General features: G+C 39.4%; 4 protein-coding genes across 6 annotated transcripts; 3 read left to right on the top strand and 1 right to left on the bottom strand.

Moving 5' to 3' along the window:
- Window positions 1-1,064: 1,064 nt before the first annotated feature.
- LOC131366628 (phospholipase A2, minor isoenzyme-like) lies at window positions 1,065-3,155 on the top strand. The gene is made up of 4 exons (XM_058411247.1): window positions 1,065-1,219; window positions 1,601-1,748; window positions 2,661-2,794; window positions 2,881-3,155. Exons 1-4 carry the CDS (start codon window positions 1,171-1,173, stop codon window positions 2,997-2,999), a joined length of 450 nt encoding a protein of 149 aa, XP_058267230.1. The 5' UTR covers window positions 1,065-1,170; the 3' UTR covers window positions 3,000-3,155.
- A 137-nt stretch (window positions 3,156-3,292) lies between these two features.
- LOC131366627 (phospholipase A2-like) lies at window positions 3,293-6,375 on the top strand. 2 transcript variants are annotated; one of them, XM_058411244.1, is made up of 4 exons: window positions 3,293-3,917; window positions 5,580-5,727; window positions 5,913-6,046; window positions 6,140-6,375. In XM_058411244.1, exons 1-4 carry the CDS (start codon window positions 3,746-3,748, stop codon window positions 6,256-6,258), a joined length of 573 nt encoding a protein of 190 aa, XP_058267227.1. In that variant the 5' UTR covers window positions 3,293-3,745; the 3' UTR covers window positions 6,259-6,375. The 2 variants fall into 2 exon arrangements, with proteins under 2 accessions (XP_058267227.1, XP_058267229.1); XM_058411246.1 differs by having other exon boundaries at window positions 3,797-4,895.
- A 2,156-nt stretch (window positions 6,376-8,531) lies between these two features.
- On the top strand, window positions 8,532-11,983 carry LOC131366686 (phospholipase A2-like). Its single transcript, XM_058411344.1, has 5 exons — window positions 8,532-8,823; window positions 10,064-10,187; window positions 10,533-10,680; window positions 11,267-11,400; window positions 11,531-11,983. The coding sequence occupies exons 2-5, from the start codon at window positions 10,139-10,141 to the stop codon at window positions 11,653-11,655; spliced, it is 456 nt and encodes a 151-aa protein (XP_058267327.1). The 5' UTR covers window positions 8,532-8,823; window positions 10,064-10,138; the 3' UTR covers window positions 11,656-11,983.
- Window positions 11,984-12,064: 81 nt separating this feature from the next.
- Window positions 12,065-15,067, bottom strand: LOC131366685 (uncharacterized). 2 transcript variants are annotated; one of them, XM_058411343.1, is made up of 3 exons: window positions 14,972-15,067; window positions 14,825-14,880; window positions 12,065-14,742 (listed from the first exon to the last, which is right to left on the bottom strand). In XM_058411343.1, exons 1-3 carry the CDS (start codon window positions 14,989-14,991, stop codon window positions 12,494-12,496), a joined length of 2,325 nt encoding a protein of 774 aa, XP_058267326.1. In that variant the 5' UTR covers window positions 14,992-15,067; the 3' UTR covers window positions 12,065-12,493. The 2 variants fall into 2 exon arrangements, with proteins under 2 accessions (XP_058267326.1, XP_058267325.1); XM_058411342.1 differs by having other exon boundaries at window positions 12,067-14,742; window positions 14,825-15,004.
- Window positions 15,068-20,411: the final 5,344 nt, after the last annotated feature.

Below are 20,411 nucleotides of genomic sequence, written 5' to 3' on the forward strand. Positions count from 1 at the left end.
GGACACCTCCTAATTAATACACACACTAACGTTCTACATATGCTGTATCTGCATCACACAACTGACTGTACATGACTGCAGAAAGGACATTGTTCTTATCACACTCCCTGGCTTTCAGAATAATTTATAATCACACTCTCCGGTGTCACCCAAATGAGGATGAGGTTCCCTTTTTGAGTCTGGTTCCTCTCAAGGTTTCCTCCTCATACCATCTAAGGGAGTTTTTCCTTGCCACAGTCTCCTCAGGCTTGCTCACTAGGGATGGTTTTGTCTAACATCTAGGAATGTTTTTTGTTTCTGTAAAGCTGCTTTGAGACAACGTCCATTGTGAAAAGCGCTATACAAGTAGAATAGAATTGAATTGAGTTGAATAAACCACAGTGTTTACTCAGAATTGATTCAACCATGGTATCAGGCTTCTATTACTGTGATAATTATCGAAAGATTGGGTTGCAGATGTTGCTGGATCAGACCTCACCCTTATACCACTGGTGCCTCCAGAGGAAGGAGCTTACTTAAGTCTTGTAGAGCTTTTATCCTCAGCTTTGCATGATATGTGTCTCTCATTGTTCTGGAATGTTCTTACCAATTGGGGAGTGGAAATCCATGTGTCCTCATCTTCCAAACCCTGGTCCTGGAGAACATCATTCCTGAATGTGGTTTACATGCACTAACCGTCTTGGCTTACCCTCTGATTTGTTGGATCAGGTTTATCAAAGCAAGAAAAGCTTCTGACCAACCCTGAGTTTCAAAACCTTACATGACTACAATGACTTTACCTTATCTTTCCATCCAGGGGTATATCTGCTGCCGTATTAATGAAAATATTTTCATTATTCGAATGTTACGATCGATGGATCACTTTTAAAACAGAACCCATTCCCAAAGCAAAGGGGAAACCAGTGGCTTCCCAGAATAAAACAAAGCAAAACTGTTTCCGTTTTCTGTTTGCATAGCATATAGAAGTGCCTATAATACCACAGTGTCCTGAGATAGGGTAGGGTTTCTCAGGTTGTGAGAATTTCCAGCCTTGTATCCACATGTTCGGTGAAATTAATATACTGCCGAATCGCTGTTATCTAAGCAGGTTAAACCTTTCAAGGCTGCGTTGGGGCTACATAAGGAGATTTGCTAAAGCTTGATTTTCAGTGAACCTCTCAACTCGACACCATGAAGACCCTCCACACTGTCTTCCTGCTTGTTTTTGGCATTACTGTTGGCAAGTGCAAGCTTTGTCTTTTTATTAATAACTGAGGGTTTATCTGGATAAAAACAAAGTGATTGTAGAGATATTAGGGTTCGGTATTTTGGTTGTAGAATTATGAAATTTGTGGGAACCATAAAAATTGGAATGTTTATTCATGTTTCTTTCTAAACCTTAAACAAGGGATTGCATTATTTAAATGTTAGCTACAAAGGCAAAAAATCCTTGAGCAATCTTTAAGTAAGATCCAAGGAACAGGTTTGGATCTGCTGAAAAACTCAGCTTTGAGATAAAGATTATCATCTTTATTGTGGGAACATGGGATTGTACCATGGCTGTGTTCGTAATCTTTGTGATGTTACCCGAGGCTTAACTTTGTTTATGTCTGTGATTCAGCCCAGGCTCTTGACTACAAGGCGCTGTGGCAGTTCAGGTCTATGATCATCTGCGTCAAGCCCAATAGCTGGCCAGCCCTAGACTACGCAGATTATGGCTGCTACTGTGGTTATGGTGGGTCAGGGACCCCGGTGGATGAGCTGGACAGGTTGAAAACCCCCTTTAATTGCTGCATAGGCTATATTTAATTGAATGTATGTATATTATGGTCTGCCTTGCTAACTCTTTCTAAGATGTTAAGAAAAGTATTTCTTGAACAACATTATAGGATATTGTACAGGTCTGAAGTAGTCTGTAGTAGGTCAATAAATGAGCATTCATCATTTACTATGTACCCATTTCTTATAATTATGGCTTTAAGGTAAATTAATCAAATTCTTTTCTATCGCAAAAAATGGCTAATAATTTGTAGTGAGTTATCAATAATATAGTCAGACTTGCATAATACCCTGGAGCAGATATAGTTCTATGTATTGTATGTATTACTGATTTTCCAAACTCTTAAAGCTTTTTCATGTCTGAGGTTTAACTTAATTTTATGGAGTGAGGATTAGGATTTTGGGTACATTGTCTAATATTCAGATATTGTATAGATATTGAATATGAAGATACTGAAATACTGAAAGAAATCTCACCAGTGGAAGAAAAGTTTTACCAGTGGGCTTAGACTTAAGCAAGGCTTAATTCCCTTATAACTTTTTACACCCCAAACCTATAAACACACTCATTTTCAGCAACTGTTTGCAGTGGGAATGAACCTGGAATACACCCAGGATGGAATGCTAGTCCATCACAGGGCATCATGCACTGACAGGGGCAGTTAATCTATTTAGCCAAACCACCAAAGTTGGGGGAAAACTAAAGAATCCTAAGGAAACCCATGTGGACATAGGGAAAACTGTGCAACCCCAATCAGGATTAAAAAGGGTACCATGGAACCCTGGAAGTGCCGAAGCTCCCCGCAGGGCCAAAATTCTGCCCATACAAGTGTTCAATCGGCATGGCATTGGGAATACTAGCTACTGACAAACTTTTTATTGGGACTTCTTTCCAACTACAGATGCTGTCAGGTACATGACAAGTGCTACAGTGATGCCATGCAACATGAAGCATGCTGGCCAATCATAGACAATCCGTACACTGAGATCTATGCCTATAGCTGTGATAAAGACACTAAGACTATCACCTGCAAGAGTGAGTAATGATAAGCACCTTTCAGCTCATAAGATTTACACAGTGAACAATTTTAATGAGCATGGTTAATGTTCTTCCTCTCTCAGGCAACAACAATGAATGCGAGATGTTCATCTGCGAGTGCGACCGGAAGGCTGCCGAGTGCTTTGCTGTGTCTCAGTACCATGAAGATAACAAGAATGTGTCCAGTGATCGCTGCAAATAATTTATAAATGACGTACACACTATACCACCATACCGTAGAGCTAGCTAGTATTTGCATTAAACAGTTAGCCATTATATGATGAGTATGACATAAAAAAACTGTCTCAGTAATTATTTTATGTCCACTCAAGCAATAAACAGCTTATGATAAAAAGCAGCTGCTGGGATTTCTCATTCAGTTATATTTCTTCCTCCCATTATAACTATACCAGTCTTTGCTTTTGGTCATGCATGATAAATACCATTAAGCCTATTAAATCTATTCCATAGTATATGTACTGTAAACTATTTAACATGGTGTATGTTTAGCTTATACATAATAGACAGGAATAAGTCCAGACCTCAACCTCACTGAGATGCTGTGGCAGAATCTTAAGAGACCTCGAACATCAGCGAACTGTAATGGGCCAAAATTATAGACATTACAGACAAACATATATTATTGATCTCTACTGTATGTATGAGACAGGAAAACCAAATGATAGGACAAGATGAAGTATGTGTTTGTACTGATGTGTTGGACCCATGACAGACTGAACATAATTAAATGAGTCACTATGATGTAAATGCTCAGATGTTTGGTTGTACAGAAAGTGTTTTGAATTTTGCCATAAATGTTAAATCACCAATAATCTATTGTGATATGATCTGTAGTAGATGCAATAACAGAGATAAAATCTGTTTTGGTGCTGAGGACACATGCAGAGCTTCACACACTATATAAAGCCTTCCTGATAGCCCGCCCTCATGGTACCCAACCTAACACATGAGGCCAGCTTTGTCTGGAAGACTTTTTCAACCAGAAGAAAAACCAGCAGGGAGTCACACTTTTCAGTGTCAGCTCTGGTTGTGACTAGTAGGTTCCCCCGGCTCTGCATCCCGCAGGACTCGGACACAAGCAGCAGGCTTCAGATCAAGTGTGAGCACTAAACTTATAACAATGGCAGCACATTTAGGGTTGCAGACAGTAACTCAATCTGTGTGCTGTTTCACTTGCCAGCTACTGTGAAATTTTGTGTAGCTGCATAGCAGTAGCTATTCTTAAGTGTTTTATAAATATACAACATCTAGCAGAGGACTTTATCATACATTTAGTTCATTTAACCCTACAACTGAGCAGTTGAGGGGTAAAGCCTCTTGCTAGCCCTGGAATTTAAACTTCTGGGCCAACATCTTACCCACTGAGCTACCACTTCCATATAACTTACTGTATATAAGGATGTTACTACTGCTTGAGTAATGTTAAATTTAGAACATCTTACAGTCCAGTGGATACCTTTCATGGTCTTGGATACAGCAGTGTTGTATCTTGGTGAAGTGATAGCTCAGTGGTTAAGGTGTTGAACTAGTGACAGGAAGGTTGAGAGTTTGAATCCCAGGAGCACCAAGTTGCCACTGCTGGGCCCTTAAGTCGGGCCCTTAAGTCAGACCCTTAACCCTTAGTTGTACAAATGACATAAATGTAAGTTGTTCTGGATAATGCTGTAAAGGTAAAATACCTGCTCTAACACATTAATGCTGGCAGAGAAAGGGCCTGCTTAATGACCTGATTCTAGCCCTGAGTGGACCTGAATGATCTATCATTTACCCACCCCTAAAAGTAAACGTGACACCAGAGGCATTCCATTAAACCTATGTTTCTGCTTTCTGTTAACATACTACTCAGACTGCCTATAATAACTGTGCTGATGTGAGATAAGTCAGGGTTTGTGATGTGAGAATTTCCATGCATGGATCCATGTGTCCATTTAAATGACTATATGTTATCTATGCAGGTTTACATTTTCAAGGCTACTTTGTGACTAACTACTGAGGCGTACATTTTAATAAACCTCTTGACCGGGCACCATGAGGACCCTCTGTTCTGTTCTCTTGCTGGTGTTTGGTATTACCATTAGTAAGTGCAAGCTTTGACTTCTTTTTTCCTGAGTGTGGAACAGCAATACTAATATATCTGTACTAATTTCAGAACAAATTAAATTATATGATGTAGTTTAGATATTATGATCTGGTGTTTTTCTGTCTTTAATTTAAGAATTTCCATGTCAGAGAGAACCAAAAATATTGGGTTTGTACAGATTCCTTGTTCTTAAAAATTATATAAGTGATATACATTGCTGAATTGTTGGCTATAAAAACTGCCGAAATCTATCTAATCCTGCAGAAGTCTATAATGGCTACATGATGTTACCTGGATATGCCGAAAAACACAGCTCTGAGATGAAGGTTATTTTTTTGGTGGAATTAAAACTGGCTTGTATCATAACTTACATTTCTGGCATTTGGCAGACACCCTTATCCAGAGCAACTTACAATTTGTCTCATTTTATACCATTAAGATATAAGACCCGTTAAGGGCCTTGCTCAGGGACCCAGCAGTGGCAGCTTGGTGGATCTGGGATTCAAATTCACACCCTTTTGATCAGAAGTCCAGCACCTAAACCACTAAGACACCACATTCCTGATGGTCCAGTCTTGGTCTGGAATCTTTGTGAAGTGACTTGCCAAGTGTACCAGTGGATTAGCAAGCTACCTTTGATTTTACCCAAAGCTTAACTTTCTTTGTGTGTCTGTGGTTCAGGTCAGGCTCTTGACAACAAGGCACTATGGCAGTTCAGGTCTATGATCCTCTGTGTAAAGCCTGATAGCTGGCCAGCTCTAGACTACGCAGATTATGGCTGCTACTGTGGTTTGGGTGGCTCAGGAACCCCAGTCGATGACCTGGACAGGTTGAAAACCAACTTTTATGCTTTGCATGTCATGCTTGTTGGATGTAGTTCAAATGATGAATGTTAGAGGTTTTAATCTGGCATGCATTTAATCTGCATGGCATTGAGAATACTTGTTATTGGCAAACATTCTAGTGGTACTTCTACCAGGGATTACTAAATTACGCAGTTCTCTTTAATTACAGATGCTGTCAGGTTCATGACAAGTGCTTTAGTGATGCCAAGCAACATCAGGCATGCTGGCCAATCCTGGACAATCCTTACACTGAGATCTACGCCTATAGTTGTGACAAAGTCACTAAAACAATCACCTGCAAAAGTGAGCGATGATATAAAACTCAACCCAATTAACTCAAAAGCGTTAATGAGTAGTGTTACTTTTTTAACGTTGCATTTCCTTTTTGTCTCGCAGGCAACAACGATGAGTGTGAGATGTTCATCTGTGAGTGTGACCGTAAGGCTGCTGAATGCTTTGCTATGTCTGAATATCATGAGGAAAACAAGAACCTGCCCAGTGATTGCTGCAAATAAATGATAGATAACTTGCACACCATATCAGCCACCAGAGCACTAGCCATCATATCACTTGAGTTTGATATGAAATGTACTTTCAGCAAATATTATGTCTATGTATTTTATCTTATGAAAGCCTTCACCCAAGCAATAATCAATAAATGGTACCTTCTCACACTTTCAGTGCATGGAAAATACTTTCCTGTTACATGGTCAAACAAATATGACACAACTTACAGGAAATTCTTTAGCTTTACACAATGAAAGTATGAGAATGTAGCTTTTAAGATGGTATGAAACAGGTGTGGAGTGTAAAAATGGGGAGTTGAGGCTATGTTTGTTCATACTTTGCCAGATCTAATACACTATATGGTCAAAAGTACAGTATGTAGGCACCATCACAGCTGTTGCCACATATATAAAAACACACAATTGTCTAGAATGTCTGTGCATGTATTATGAATTTCCTGTTACTGGAAATAAGGGGCCCTGTGATGGATTGGTGACCTGTCCAGGGTGTACCCCTGCTTTTCACCCAATGTGCACTGAGATAGGCTCCAGCAGACCCCCGTGACTTTAATTAGGAATAAAGCAGGTATAGACAATGGATGGATGGATGGAAATAAGGGGTCTAGTCCACACCAAATGACCATGCCCCTGTGCATAGTGTGAGCTCCATAAAGACATGATTTGGTGGAAAAACATGACCCTCAACCTCCCTTAACACTTTTGTTCATTGACTAAGATGGAATGACAACGTCATGCTAAATGTTTTAATCTGAATGTTTTATTCAAGGCTTCAGATGAGCAGTGTTGGTGTACAGCAATTCATGCAAGTGATGCCTCAGATTCTAAATTGGACTGAGGTCTGGGCTTTGACTTTGCCAATCTAAGACATTTAAATGTTTCCCTTTAACCAACTCGTGTAACTTTAGCAGTATGTTTAGGGTCATTGTCCAGCTGGAGGGTGAAACTCCATCCAAGTATCAGATCTCTGACAGATTGAAACAAAGAATTGCCCTGTATTTAATATTTTTGTCAAGAATCCTTTCTTCAATCTTCACCACTTTTTCAGTCCCATGGAGTATGGAATCTATTCTTGCCACACTCTGGGTCAGTTAAAACCAGTCAATTTACCCATTTTCTAATGGCCACTTCCAGCATGATTATGTGCTATTTCAGACAGCAGTAATCTCAAAGTGGTTACATGAACATTACAATGAGTTCAGTGTTCTTCAATGATGTTCCCAGTCACCGGAATTTGGACTATTTTGTCAGGTTCATTACATTAAATTTAAGTAACAAAAATTCCCCTTTTTCTCTAGAATTTATTGCAACAAAACAGGAAAAATAGCAAGTGGTATGAATACATTCACAAGGCTCTATATACACTGACCAGGCATAACATTATGACCACCTTTCTAATATTGTGTAGGGTTAGTCCCCCTTTTGTTGCCAAAACACAACAAACAGTGATGCACTGGGTATTCTGACACCTTTCTATCAGAACCAGAATAACAAAAAATTTTTTTTTGCAATTTGAGCAACAGTAGCTGTCTGTTGAATCGGATCACACAGACCAGCCTTGGCTGCCCATGACCTTGTTGCCAGTTCACCACTGTTCCTTCCTTGGACCACTTTTGACAGATACTGACCCATGCAGACCGGGAACACCCCACAAGAGCTGCAGTTTTGGAGATGCTCTGATCCAGTGGTCTAGGCACCACAATTTGGCCCTTCGTCAAACTCGCTCAAATCCTTACACTTGCCCATTTTTCTGCTTCTAACATCAACTTTGAGGTCAAAATGTTGACTTGCTGCCTAATATATCCCACCCACTAACAGGAGCCATGATGAGCAGATTATCAGTCTAATTCACTTCACTGGTCAGTGTTCATAACATGATGCCTGATCAGTGTATAGTCCTCACTGAGAAATGAAGCTGTGTGAATCTCTCCACTACTGGTATTCGGCCTCAATGTTAGAACCTAGAACAGCAAAGACTTAAACTGTTAAATGCTTTTGTACAGTTTAGGGTTTTTTTACACTGATGGTCCAAAATCTCAGGAATAAGGAACATTTCTGATTATGTGAAAATGTTGGCGAGAAAGTGGGTTGAGCTGGTCAGCAACGCATGCTGATTCTCTCCCGTGTCTTATTACCGCCAGCCTACTTATTTTTTGTCTTTCAGTGACTGCAGTAATGAGAACACAAATAAGTAGGTTGAAGGAAATAAGACACCGGTGAGAATCATCACGTGTTACCTGCGGTTTGACCCGCCTCCTCTCCATCCGAGAGATGATGTTCACCACAAACCCTGCTGCTGATCCAAATCTTTCTGGGTGAGAATTTCCAAGTCTTAAACAAACTCTTAGAAAACTCCCCAAAAAAAGATAAATGATTCTTTTTGGAGATTCAAAAAGAGAGTTCAATTTGACCTGTGGATTGACCTGAGGCTCAGACACCCCTGTGGCTGACTTGGACAGGCTGGAAATCATCTTTCACTCTTTTTTATGTACTTAAATTCTAAAGCAAAAACTTTGAAGTAGTTCAAGAGGTAGTCTCCAAACCCACCTGAACTAGGTAAGAAACCTGAAAATAGTATACTAGTGTGCTAAATAGTATACAGTATATACAATGCTATATGTTCTTAAACTGTATACTACAGTCACTTAGTGTAGTACCTGCAACAGACATATTTAGACATGTTCAGACATATTTTCCTCATGATTCCTATTTCTTTTAAAATATCTTGTTCTACTGCATGTGTGTGTAAAAAAAAATTGAGTCATTGACTTTTGTGAAACTCAAAACCTTTGCAGGAAGTTAGGGTTCCAAATCAGAGCATCTTTCAAGTATCAGATATGGAGGAAGGCCAGGGCTTCCAGAGTTTCTTTTAATATTAGAGTGTTCAAAACCCAATTGTATGATCTGCTATTTTAATGATGAAAACAGACACTTAATTTTTGTTTTGTTTTGTACATTCCAGACTATTCCGTTTTTAAAATGTGGTCCTTCAATACTCCAAATGCATGAAGATTGGCAGGTCTAATACAGACTTTTATATATTTACTTTTGTAACTGTAATTTTAATCTCACCCCTCACACACAATTCTGCAATTCCTTCACACCTCACATTTTGAATACTTCTGATCTACAGTATGCAAATCTGACATTTAGCTAAGCTATGTCCCCGTAGATACTGTAATAATGTTTGGCGAACTTTCAAGTCTGACATGTTGACTAGTGATGGCAGCAGATCCCTGAGAAATTTTTTATTGAGCTGAAATTTTCTAACTCACCAGCAAATATGGCTACTAAATTTTTTAAGTTATCAGCCATCCATAACTTCTACTAGGCCAAAAAAACAGATGAACTACATCACAGCATATGTCCAGCAGTCCTCACAATATCTGATTTGTCCAGTCATACACAAGCCATTCTCACCCAGTTTGCCTGGTAGTCCTTCTGTTTCCTGGAATCATCCTCTGCTACTTTCAGAGCCAGATATTGGTGATATTTTTTTAGTTGCTGGATCAGAATGTTTCTCCATGGTTATGTTTCATGTCCTTCTGATATGATGGTGGGAATTTGCCCATATTTTATTTGCATTTTTTTCACAGCTATCACTGGCCAGAGCAAAGAGTCTGATACTAGCAGTTTCAGATTTCTTTGTGCTTTCTGAAATGGCATATAGACACACAAGTAAATAAAAAAATATATATAAATCATCGAAGCAATTCATGGATTATATTGCTATTTAGCTTATAATTTGCTTAATATATACTTAAGATTTGAGAATTTTTTTCTCTCTATTATCTAGGTAAGTTAACCATTTCAACATGAAGAGAATTTGTTGAGAATTTGAGAGACAGTGTGAATCTGTCCACTGGACACTATGATCATCTTCCACACTATCCTCCTTCTGGTACTTGGCATCAACTCTGGTAAGTGCAACTGCGTTTTATTTTTAATTGAAATTATAACAATCATTCACAGTACTTTTAGCTGTCTTGTAACATTACATGACTGCCATTTACAGAGGAAAATTTTAAATCTGTGATTCTGTGACAGTCTTGGGTCTATTTTTCTCTACTTTTGAACAGCTAAAGCTGTTAAGGAATTAACTGTAAAAGGCACGACACTTAAGAGCTGAAATTGAGTAGATACCAATAACATCATACTAGTATGGGCAGTAAAAACCTTGCGGTAGAAACACAAGCTATAACTCAGGTTTTTGGACTTATCTGATGCTTATCTTCATATCCTGTGTGTGTTTGCATGTGATTCAGCTCAGGCACTTTACTACAGAGCATTGTGGCAGTTCAGACACATGATTATCTGCACCATACCTACTAGCTGGCCATTTCTGGAATACGGAAACTATGGTTGCTACTGTGGCTGGGGCGGCTCAGGCACTCCTGTTGATGACTTAGACAGGTTAAAATACACACTTCTTATTGCTTTAAAATAATTTTTCATGGGCTATGCTTAATTGCTTTGCTAAATATAGTATTTCTCAAACTAGCCCATCAGGGACCAACAGGCATGCCACCATTAAAGTCAGAGAGATCACACCTTTCCCCATTCTGATGTTTAATGTGAACATTAAATAAAGCACTATAATAATAAAGTGCTACTGCTACATGATTGGGTGATAACTGCAAAAATTAGTAGGTGCACACACATTCCTATTAAAGTGGACAGCAAGTGTATGTTATGATAAGGTATGATGGGTAAATTGCTCTTTAGCACATAGGTTATGGATTATTTCATAAAGAATACAGCCAAGAATAAATAAACAAACCAAAATTGTTCAATTCTGGTTAGTCCTTTGGTAATGGTTCAGGGGTAATTACTTGTGGGGACAAATAGGAAAAATATTGACATTGTTTTGCAACTTATTACCTGCTTATAGTTCAATATCCCAAGCATTCAGCAAATTCCATTGCTATTAGAAAACCTGCTTATTGGCAAACTTCATAACAGTAACTTATGAATTCTCAATTCTCTCCCATGCCTACAGATGCTGTCAGGTTCATGATAACTGTTATGGTGAAGCATTGAAGCATAAGGCATGCTGGACCATCTTTGACAATCCTTACACAGAGATCTACGCCTATGATTGTAACAAAGCCACTAAGAAAATCACCTGCAAGAGTAAGTGGTTATGATAAACCAGAAATGGCTTTGAAAAATGACCAAAATCAACCTATGGAAATTTACAGAGTGGATTAACTAAAAAAAATGTGTTACTGCCTAGTATTATTTGTATGTATTTCTATCTTAGAAAACAACACAGTTTGTGAGACAATCATTTGTGAGTGTGACCAGAAGGCTGCTGAGTGCTTTGCTGCATCTATATACAATAAGAAATATAAAAGACTGCCCAAGAGTCACTGCAAAAAGAAATAAGATATTTCCAGAAATAAATTTGAAGTGCATGCAGTGAACACTCCACATCAAAATTATCAGCACCTCTGTTGCTTGAAGATCAGCTTGTACTGAATACACTGATTTTAGAATGATCTGTACCTCAGATTGCATCTTAACCCTGTATACAACTAAAAAAAGCTCTTTCAAAAACAGTATGTTGTTCCATATTACAGCATTTTAATAAAGCTGTTCCTAAAACCTGCATGTTTATCTTCATAATTGGAGTGTCAACATTTAATTTTCCAACTTACTTGGAATTGTGTCCTATAGATTTTAGCCCAATGACCAATTCTTTAGAAGAAACCCACTGAAAATGATTTGCCTTGGTTTGTCAAGTACACACTAAGGTAGAATGAAGTTAAATAATCTGGTCAACATGACAACCATTTTCTATCATTTTAATTTAGTTTGGGTCAAATCTTAAACCTGTACAAGTTTCAAACAAAAACTAGTTAGACTTTCTAGTACTCCAAACACCACACTGATTTATTCTGATGAACATATTTCATAGGGAAAATGTTGAAACTGTTCTGGAACCATAAATGGTAGGTGTTTGAAAATAAGAACCATGTGCTAGAGATTGAAATAACACCAAATACTGAGAAACCTATTACACCTCAACAGAAGAGCTATTCACTTGAAAGAAAGAAACCAGTCTTTTGACAGTCAAATTGTGCATTCTCCATTATAACAAATACTCAGACAAGCATCCAATTAACCAATAAAGTACCTCAAATGAGCAAATATTTAAACAGCTCAACAGTCCTCAGTGATTGCAGCACATTTGAGCTGGTCAGGAGGGCCCAATGTTGCAGTGTTACTGGTGCAAAGTACGCTGGAAGTAAGCCTGAGATTTAGTATCACTCTGGCTTGCAGATTCTTGTGATGCAGCACTATCCTGGTATGATGACTGGGTCTGGAATCCAGACACTTGTGAAGAGGGTGGATTTATCTGACCTTGCAAAATTGTGTACCTGCCAGAAGTTTGACTTGGGTAGGATGATCCCAAGGACTGAGCCTGTGCAATAGCAGAATGACCTGCCAGAACTTGTACTGTGGTACTGGGCTGGTATATTGACTGGGTCTGAAATCCAGACATTTGGTTTGGAAGGATAGCAGGTTGGGAGGATGGAATGCTTTGGTCCAGTGAAGTCAAATACCTGCCAGAGGTTAGAGCTTGATACAATGCTGAAGCACCCATGGACTGTGCCTGAGGTGTAGAAGCAGATTGACCTGCCCAAACCTGCATTGAGCTAGGTAGGTTTAAGGGCTGCATCTGGATTCCAGACACTTGGGAAGAGGATGGAGTCATCTGACCAAGTAATATGGTGTACCATTTAGCAGGTCCTGGTGTTTCAGCCCCCAAACTACTCTGAGCCTGAGATGTAGTTGCAGGTTGGCCTGCCCAAACCTGTGTTGTGGTGCTAGGCTGGTATGATGAATGGGTCTGGAATCCAGAGATTTGGTTTGTGCTGACCCCAGACTGTGAGAAGGATGGAAGAGTCCTGTACCTGCTGGAAGCTTGCCACTGAACCAAGGTTGACAAATTCAAGGACTGCATCTGAGAGGCAGAAGCAGACTGCCCTGACAAAACTGGTGTTGTGGAGATAGGCTGGTATGAGGTCTGGTTTTGGAGTCTAAATATCTTGTTACTGGTGACCACAGCCTGGGAGGAGGAGGATGGAATGCTTTGGTCCAGAGAAGTCAAATACCTGCCAGAGGTTAGACTTTGATACAATGCTGAAGCACCCATGGACTGTGCTTGAGATGTAGAAGTAGACTGGCCTGCTGAAACCTGTGTTGTAGTGCTAGGCCGGTATGAGGTCTGGTTTTGGGGTCCAGATATTTGGTTACTGGTGACCACAGCCTGGGAGGAGGAGGATGGAATGCTTTGGTCCAGTGAAGTCAAATACCTGCCAGAAGTTAGACTTTGATACAATGCTGAAGCACCCATGGACTGTGCTTGAGATGTAGAAGTAGACTGGCCTGCTGAAACCTGTGTTGTAGTGCTAGGCCGGTATGAGGTCTGGTTTTGGGGTCCAGATATTTGGTTACTGGTGACCACAGCCTGGGAGGAGGAGGATGGAATGCTTTGGTCCAGTGAAGTCAAATACCTGCCAGAAGTTAGACTTTGATACAATGTTGAAGCACCCATGGACTGTGCTTGAGATGTAGAAGCAGATTGACCTGCCCAAACTTGTGTTGAGCTAGGTAAGGACTGCATCTGGATTTCAGACACTTGGGAATTGGATGGAATCATCTGACCAGGTAAAATGGGGTACCATTTAGCAGGCCCTGGTGTTTCAGCCCCATAGATACTCTGAGCCTGAGAGGCAGACTGGCCTGCTGAAACCCATGTTGTGGTGCTAGGCTGGTATGACTGTATCTGGGATCCAGAGATTTGGTTTCTGGCAACCACAGACTGGGAGGAGGATGAAATGCTCTGATCCAATGAAGTCAAATACCTGCCAGAGGTTCGACCATGATTCAATGTTGCACCCATGGACTGAGCCTGAGAAGTGGAAGCAGACTGACCTGCTGAAACCTGTGTTGTGGTGCTAGGCTGATATGATTGAGTTTGGGGTCTAGATATCTGGTTTGAGGGGAGCACAGACTGGAAACAGGATGAAATGCGCTTGTCCTTTGAAATGTTGTACCTGCTGGAGACAGACCCTTGATTCATTGTTGAACCACCCATGGGCTGAAACTGAAATGTAGAAGCAGTCTGGCTTGCAGAAACAGGTTTTATAGAGTTAAGCTGGTATGATGACTGGGTTTGGGATCCATATGCCTGGTTTGTAGTGGCTGCAGACTGGGATTGAGAAAGCAAAGTGCCATAGTTTTCAGGACCACCAGAAGACTGAACAAAACTAGAATCATGTTCAGCAGTTTGGACTTCAGAAGTAAGAAGAGCACTTCCAGAATTTCCTTCTCCAACATTTCCATTTGCATCTTTTCTGTCTAGTAGCCCAAAAGGTTGAACACGTGTAGCAAGTTGAAAATTTTGGTTCCCAGTGGTATTAAAATGTCCAGCGGGCCAATCCCCAATTGAGGTTCTGTTCCACACTATAGGACAAAGTTAGTTTTAGGTTATGGAGTTAAAACTACAGATGCACATGCCTGTTAAATGTTCATGCCACATGCTTACCTTCAAATCCATCTGCATCTCCCCAAAGAACCAAAGCAATGAAAATTAGATGGAGCCTAAAAGAAAAAAAAACACCACAAGTTACATTCTTGAATTGTGTGTAAAAAAAAAAAAGCATAGAAAGAAGAACACACTCTGAATCCACACCTCTTCATTGTCCATGACATATCTCAAAGGATAATTAACAAAAGGAAGCCCCACTACTAACATAAAAACCCACCGTGTCTAAATACTAAAACCTCCACTAACCCAAACACGCTACTTATATAATTAGTTTCACCTGGTCACATGTCACTGGCAACTAATACTGAAATTTCTCCTGGGTCCTAAACAAACTTGTTTCTCTTCAGTCTTGTCTTTTCGCCCTGCAGTTACATTAGGCCCCTTATAGGTGATAGAGCAAGGTGTTAGGCATAAGTCTTTATAACCTTTAAAAACTTAATCATGTTTTGACAATTGATTCATTTTTCTCAAATAGTACTAAACATCACACCATTAAAGTTATGGAATTATGAGAATCCTTTAAAGCAAATTAATTTCCAACTATAATATATGAGCAGAGAAAAAAAATGGACTAAAGTAAACATGCTGTGAAACACACTGGAACATTTTCCATGTACTGCAAAAGAAACAGTGACCACAGTGAATTGAACTGTGACCATAAAATGTAGGACATTACTGAAAATAAGATACAGATTCTGCCCACCAAATATCGAAAACCCATTACCACTCAAGTCAAGGAGCTATTCACTTGAGAGAAAGAAACCAGATCCTTTTATTACAATATAAATATTCAGAAAATCATACAGACAACCTCAAATGAGGAAATATTCAGAATACCAGTCCGCAGTGACTGAAGCACTCAATATTTAAATGATATATTTGAGCTGGTCAGGAGAGTGTATTGCTTCAGAATGAGTTTGGATTATATAGATTCTAAGAAGTTGTATCTGTTTGAGCTCACACTTTCTGTTGTATTGAAAAAAAAAAGCTAGATAGGACCCTGAAAATGCACTTGTTTGACATTTGAATAGGAGGTCCACAATTTCATGGTTCATAGGCTGGGTGACTTTGCACTCTGGCTTTGAATAAATTTGTTGTTTGCAGTTTTTTTGGGAAGGCATACAGAAACCTAATGTAAATATATACACCAGGATGTACTGGTCTTGGCGTCCTACCTGGGGCAAAGTACCCTGAAAAGCTGTGCCTGCAAAATTCTTTGCAACACCTTGAGAAGATACAACAGCATTAAAGCCTGTGCCTTGAGATGTTGAAGCAACGTGGGAGGTTTGACTGGTTGCTATAGTGGCGATTCCAGTCAACACATGTGAACCTTGTATTTGTTGGAAAGGCTTGGCTAGAGAGACTGAGTGTGGGAAAGGAGTGAACTGTGTAGTTGTGTGAAATGCTGGGGACTGCACATTTTTCTTGGAAATGGCAGGAGTTCCAGCATTTTGGTTGAGAAATGACAAAACGTTTTTGTTTGTTTTTGTTTGGGTGTTAGAATTCATAGATGGAGAAACTTGCATGTTCAGTAGCCAAGTCTGGAATCCAAAAGCATTTATGATATGTAATTTTGCAGGCTGATAGCTGTCCTGAGCCCAAGATGTCAAAGCAGCCTGCTTTTCAGAAACCCTTGATGCAGAGCTAGAATGCTCTGATCCAGTGAAATCAAATACCTGCCAGAGGATAGACCTTGATACAGTGTTGAAGCAGCCATGGACTGAGCAAGAGATGTCAAAGCAGCCTGGCTTGCAGAAACCTGTGATGCAGAGCTAGGCTGGTATGATGACTGGGTTTGGGAACCAGATATAGGGTTTGTGGTGACCACAGCCTGGGAGGAGGATAGAATGCTCTGATCCGGTGAAGTCAAGTACCTGCCAGAGGTTAGACCTTGATACAATGTTGAAGCACCAGTGGACTGAACCTGAGATGTAGAAGCAGACTGGCCTACTGAAAACTGTTTTGTAGTGCTAGGCTGGTATGAGGTCTTGGTCTGAAATCCAGAGATTTGGGAGAAGAATGGTCTTGTAAAATGCTGCACTACTCACATGTCCTGATGATTCAGCCCCATAGCTACCCTGAGTCTGAGATGTAGAAGCAGACTGGCCTGCTGAAATCTGTGTTATAGTGCTAGGCTTGTATGATGACAGGGTCTAAGATGGGATACTCTGGTACTGTAAAATATTGTACCTGGATGATTGCCACTGAATGCCATTAAACGTTGAAGCATCTGAGGACTGGACACTGGCCAGTCAAAACATGTGTTGGAACTAGGCTGGTTGGTAGGCTAGGCTACTGGACTACAAAAACTTGGAAAGAGGATGGAATTGTCTGACCAGGTAAAATTGTGTAGATGTAGAAGCAGATTGGAAGATGTGGTTGCAGATTGGAAAACTTTTCAGTTCAGGTTTATACTGACCTTTTTTATATTAACATACATTAACAGAAGGAGCCTCAATTACTAACATATATACTACACTATGCCTAAATACCAAAACCCTGATTATATAATGAGTATCACCAGGTCACAAGTAAACTATGAGATAAGTCTCTTCAGGGTCCTAAACAAGCTTGGTAAACTTGTCGTGCTTTAGCGTTATTTGTATTCATTAATCCTCCTATCAATTACATAGAACTTAGCTGTGGTTACAGGCGACAGCTCACTCAAATTCAGATTTGAATGATTAAATTCTAACTTTCTCAAAGCACATTATAATAAGATGGGCCCACATGTGTGACAAGTGTCAGATACAATACAGGTACAGATAATTATTTACATGGCTCATTATCCAGAGCTATTTAATATAAACTTAATGAAATACTGTGACATTCATGGAAAAAAGTGCAACAAGGTAATTTACTTGCCTTGTTTGGCTCAAAAAATTGTATGAATTGTAGACTCAAAGTTTAAAATAAACATCTACGGTTAAATTGTTTTTATGGTTTCCATAGCTTAAATGTCCAGTTAAACTAGCCATTAAATGAAAATTCTTTGTTAAAATGTACACCAATCAGGAACAACATTATGACCAGGTGCCTAATATTATGTTGGTCCCCCTTTTGCTGCCAGAACAGCCCTGACCCCTCATTCACTGTATATTCTGACACCTTTCTATCAGACCAGCATTAACTTCCTCAGCAATTTGAGCAACAGTAGCTCGTGTGTTGGATCGGATCACACGGGCCAGCCTTCGCTCCCCACATGCATCAATGAGCCATAGCCACCCATGACCCTGTCACTGGTTCATCACTGTTCCTTCCTTGGACCACTTTTGATAGATACTGACCACTGCAGACCGGGAACACTCCACAAGAGCTGCAGTTTTGGAGATGCTCTGATCCAGTCATCTAGCCATTAAAATTTGGCCCTTCATCCAAACTTGCTCAAATGCTTGCCCATTTTTCCTGCTTCTAACACATCAACTTTGAGGACAAAATGTTGCCATGGTGAGAAGATAATCAGTGTTATTCACTTCACCTCTTAGTGCTCACAGTGTTATGCCTGATCGGTGTATACACTTTTGCTGTAATTAAAAAGTTAATTGTAGGTCAGTCTAAAAATAAATAGAAAGAGGACACATGTAGAAGAAGAGGTACGGTAAAAGAGGGAAAATAGAACTGAGGTTAGAACTTGGGGTCACAAGTTTGTAAAAGATGCCGTCCTACTGTTGAGATACTGTACTGTATATGCTAATACGATATGCTGTAGGAGCGTAGCCAAATCCTGGTAGTTCATTAGATAAGGTATTGAATCTATAACTATATGGATTTAGCTGTTCAGGACAGTCTGGATTCATAAGCCCAGCTGGAAGAGAGTTCTGGCAGAGGAACATCATCTAATGCAAACCAGTACCAGCACTACTGGTCCACAAGATTACATCTTACTATTACAGATGAAGGGATCTAGACACTATATGGCCAAAAGTATGTGGACACATCACACACATATGTGGATCCTAAATTTTTTGTCACAAAGTTGGAACTTCAGTCTTGACCTAAACCATGATGAACACCTTTGGGACTTCTTGCCTACCATCAGTTCCTGACCTCACTCATGCTTTTATGGCTCCAAAATCTACTGGACACCTTCCCAGAAGAGTAAAGGTTGGTTTATTTTTTGTGGAAGGTTGTAGTTATGTATATATTGGGGGTTAAATCTTATATATTATGCTATATATTTTGGATTGCTATGATGGATTGCCTGTGTATTGAAGTAAATAATAATCTCACTATCACCCACAGGAGGATGCTGCTACAGAAAAAAAACAGTGGATGGCGCTGTAACACAGGAGATAGATAACATTTTGATATTCATCACATGGCAGATTTTAGTTCACTACCCATGATGAAAAAGCCAATTAAATGACACAGTAGAACAAGGTAGGAGAAGTTTCTTCATGGTTATTCTATAAAAGTAGAATTAACCTGGTTTTACAAAAGCACCTATCACAGGGAAAAAGTATAACAAATTACCCTGGCTCCCTTTTATGTGAAAGTTTATTTGTTGCCATGGTAACCTTTATCTTCCTTATCATGTTGAGTACCTATTTTTCCCCTATATTTTATTTATATTTACTTCTGTAATCCACAATCAGATTACCAAATGATAGCTAAAGATTTTTTTATTTTTTATAAACAATCTAAAATGAAATTTTTGTGCAGTTGAGCTGGAAACAATTTGGTTCAGCAATTGAATGTCTTCTAAAAAAATAATTTTATATACGGCGTCTATCTATGTATGTGCAGTTGTTGTTTCACTTTATCACAAAGGTCTCAACCGGGGTGGAGTCAGGGCTCTGTGCAGGACACTCGAGTTCTTTGACAAACCATGTCTTCATGGACCTCACTTTGTGCACAGAGGCATGGTCATGGTGGAATAGGTCAGAACCAGGCTTTCAAATTTGTAGCAGCAGTTTGGAGAAGGCCAACATATGAGTGGCACTGTCTGGTGTCCATACTTTTGGCCATATGGTATATCACCAAAGGTCAGTAATTGTGGAAGTGAGCAAGAAAGCAACAGAGTGATCCTCATAGCTCAATAACCATCCTTCCTTGGTTGAATGATCACATCATTCTGTGTGATGTATCACATGCGATCTGGGAGATTTTTCCAGACTGATAACTAACAAGAAATTGAACTGCAATGTTCAACTCCAACCTCAAGAATATTTATAAATATAGACTACCTGCTACGTTAAACGACATCCGTGGAATTAAGATTAGATATCACTATCCAAAAGAGTAATTACATAATTCACCCTGTAGTCATTTTATTTCATAAATGTATTTTGGAAAACAAAAGTAAAGAAAGAATTTCGGAAACAACTTCAGCAGAAGTAAGATTAGATATCACCTTCCAAAGGAGTAATTACATAATTCACCCTGTAGTCGTTTTATTTAAAAAATGTATTTTGGAAAACAAAAGTATTGAAAGAATTTCGTTGGAAATAGAGGTAGTGGAATGAAAGAGAAAGACAACTTTATGTGTCATATAGAGTGATATAGTGATAATGTTCTGTTTAAGCTAATGGGAAAAATTAATTAAATTTCTTTAAGCATTTTCCACAAATATTTTGAGATCTTT

Source organism: Hemibagrus wyckioides, linkage group LG16, assembly GCF_019097595.1.
Source record: "Hemibagrus wyckioides isolate EC202008001 linkage group LG16, SWU_Hwy_1.0, whole genome shotgun sequence".
NCBI classification, from domain to species: Eukaryota; Metazoa; Chordata; class Actinopteri; order Siluriformes; family Bagridae; genus Hemibagrus; species Hemibagrus wyckioides.

Bases quoted from the DNA above. Each gene is read 5' to 3' on its own strand.
- LOC131366685 (XM_058411342.1), bottom strand. From the start codon at position 14,942: ATGCTTTTTTTTTTTTACACACAATTCAAGAATGTAACTTGTGGTGTT. The intron at 14,743-14,824 runs GTAAGCATGTGG...TTTGTCCTATAG, and splicing joins AGATGCAGATGGATTTGAAG to TGTGGAACAGAACCTCAATT.
- LOC131366628 (XM_058411247.1), top strand. From the start codon at position 1,171: ATGAAGACCCTCCACACTGTCTTCCTGCTTGTTTTTGGCATTACTGTT. The intron at 1,749-2,660 runs GTTGAAAACCCC...TTCCAACTACAG, and splicing joins CCGGTGGATGAGCTGGACAG to ATGCTGTCAGGTACATGACA. The intron at 2,795-2,880 runs GTGAGTAATGAT...TTCCTCTCTCAG, and splicing joins TAAGACTATCACCTGCAAGA to GCAACAACAATGAATGCGAG.
- LOC131366686 (XM_058411344.1), top strand. From the start codon at position 10,139: ATGATCATCTTCCACACTATCCTCCTTCTGGTACTTGGCATCAACTCT. The intron at 10,188-10,532 runs GTAAGTGCAACT...CATGTGATTCAG, and splicing joins GGTACTTGGCATCAACTCTG to CTCAGGCACTTTACTACAGA. The intron at 10,681-11,266 runs GTTAAAATACAC...CCATGCCTACAG, and splicing joins CCTGTTGATGACTTAGACAG to ATGCTGTCAGGTTCATGATA.
- LOC131366627 (XM_058411244.1), top strand. From the start codon at position 3,746: ATGGTACCCAACCTAACACATGAGGCCAGCTTTGTCTGGAAGACTTTT. The intron at 5,728-5,912 runs GTTGAAAACCAA...CTTTAATTACAG, and splicing joins CCAGTCGATGACCTGGACAG to ATGCTGTCAGGTTCATGACA. The intron at 6,047-6,139 runs GTGAGCGATGAT...TTTGTCTCGCAG, and splicing joins TAAAACAATCACCTGCAAAA to GCAACAACGATGAGTGTGAG.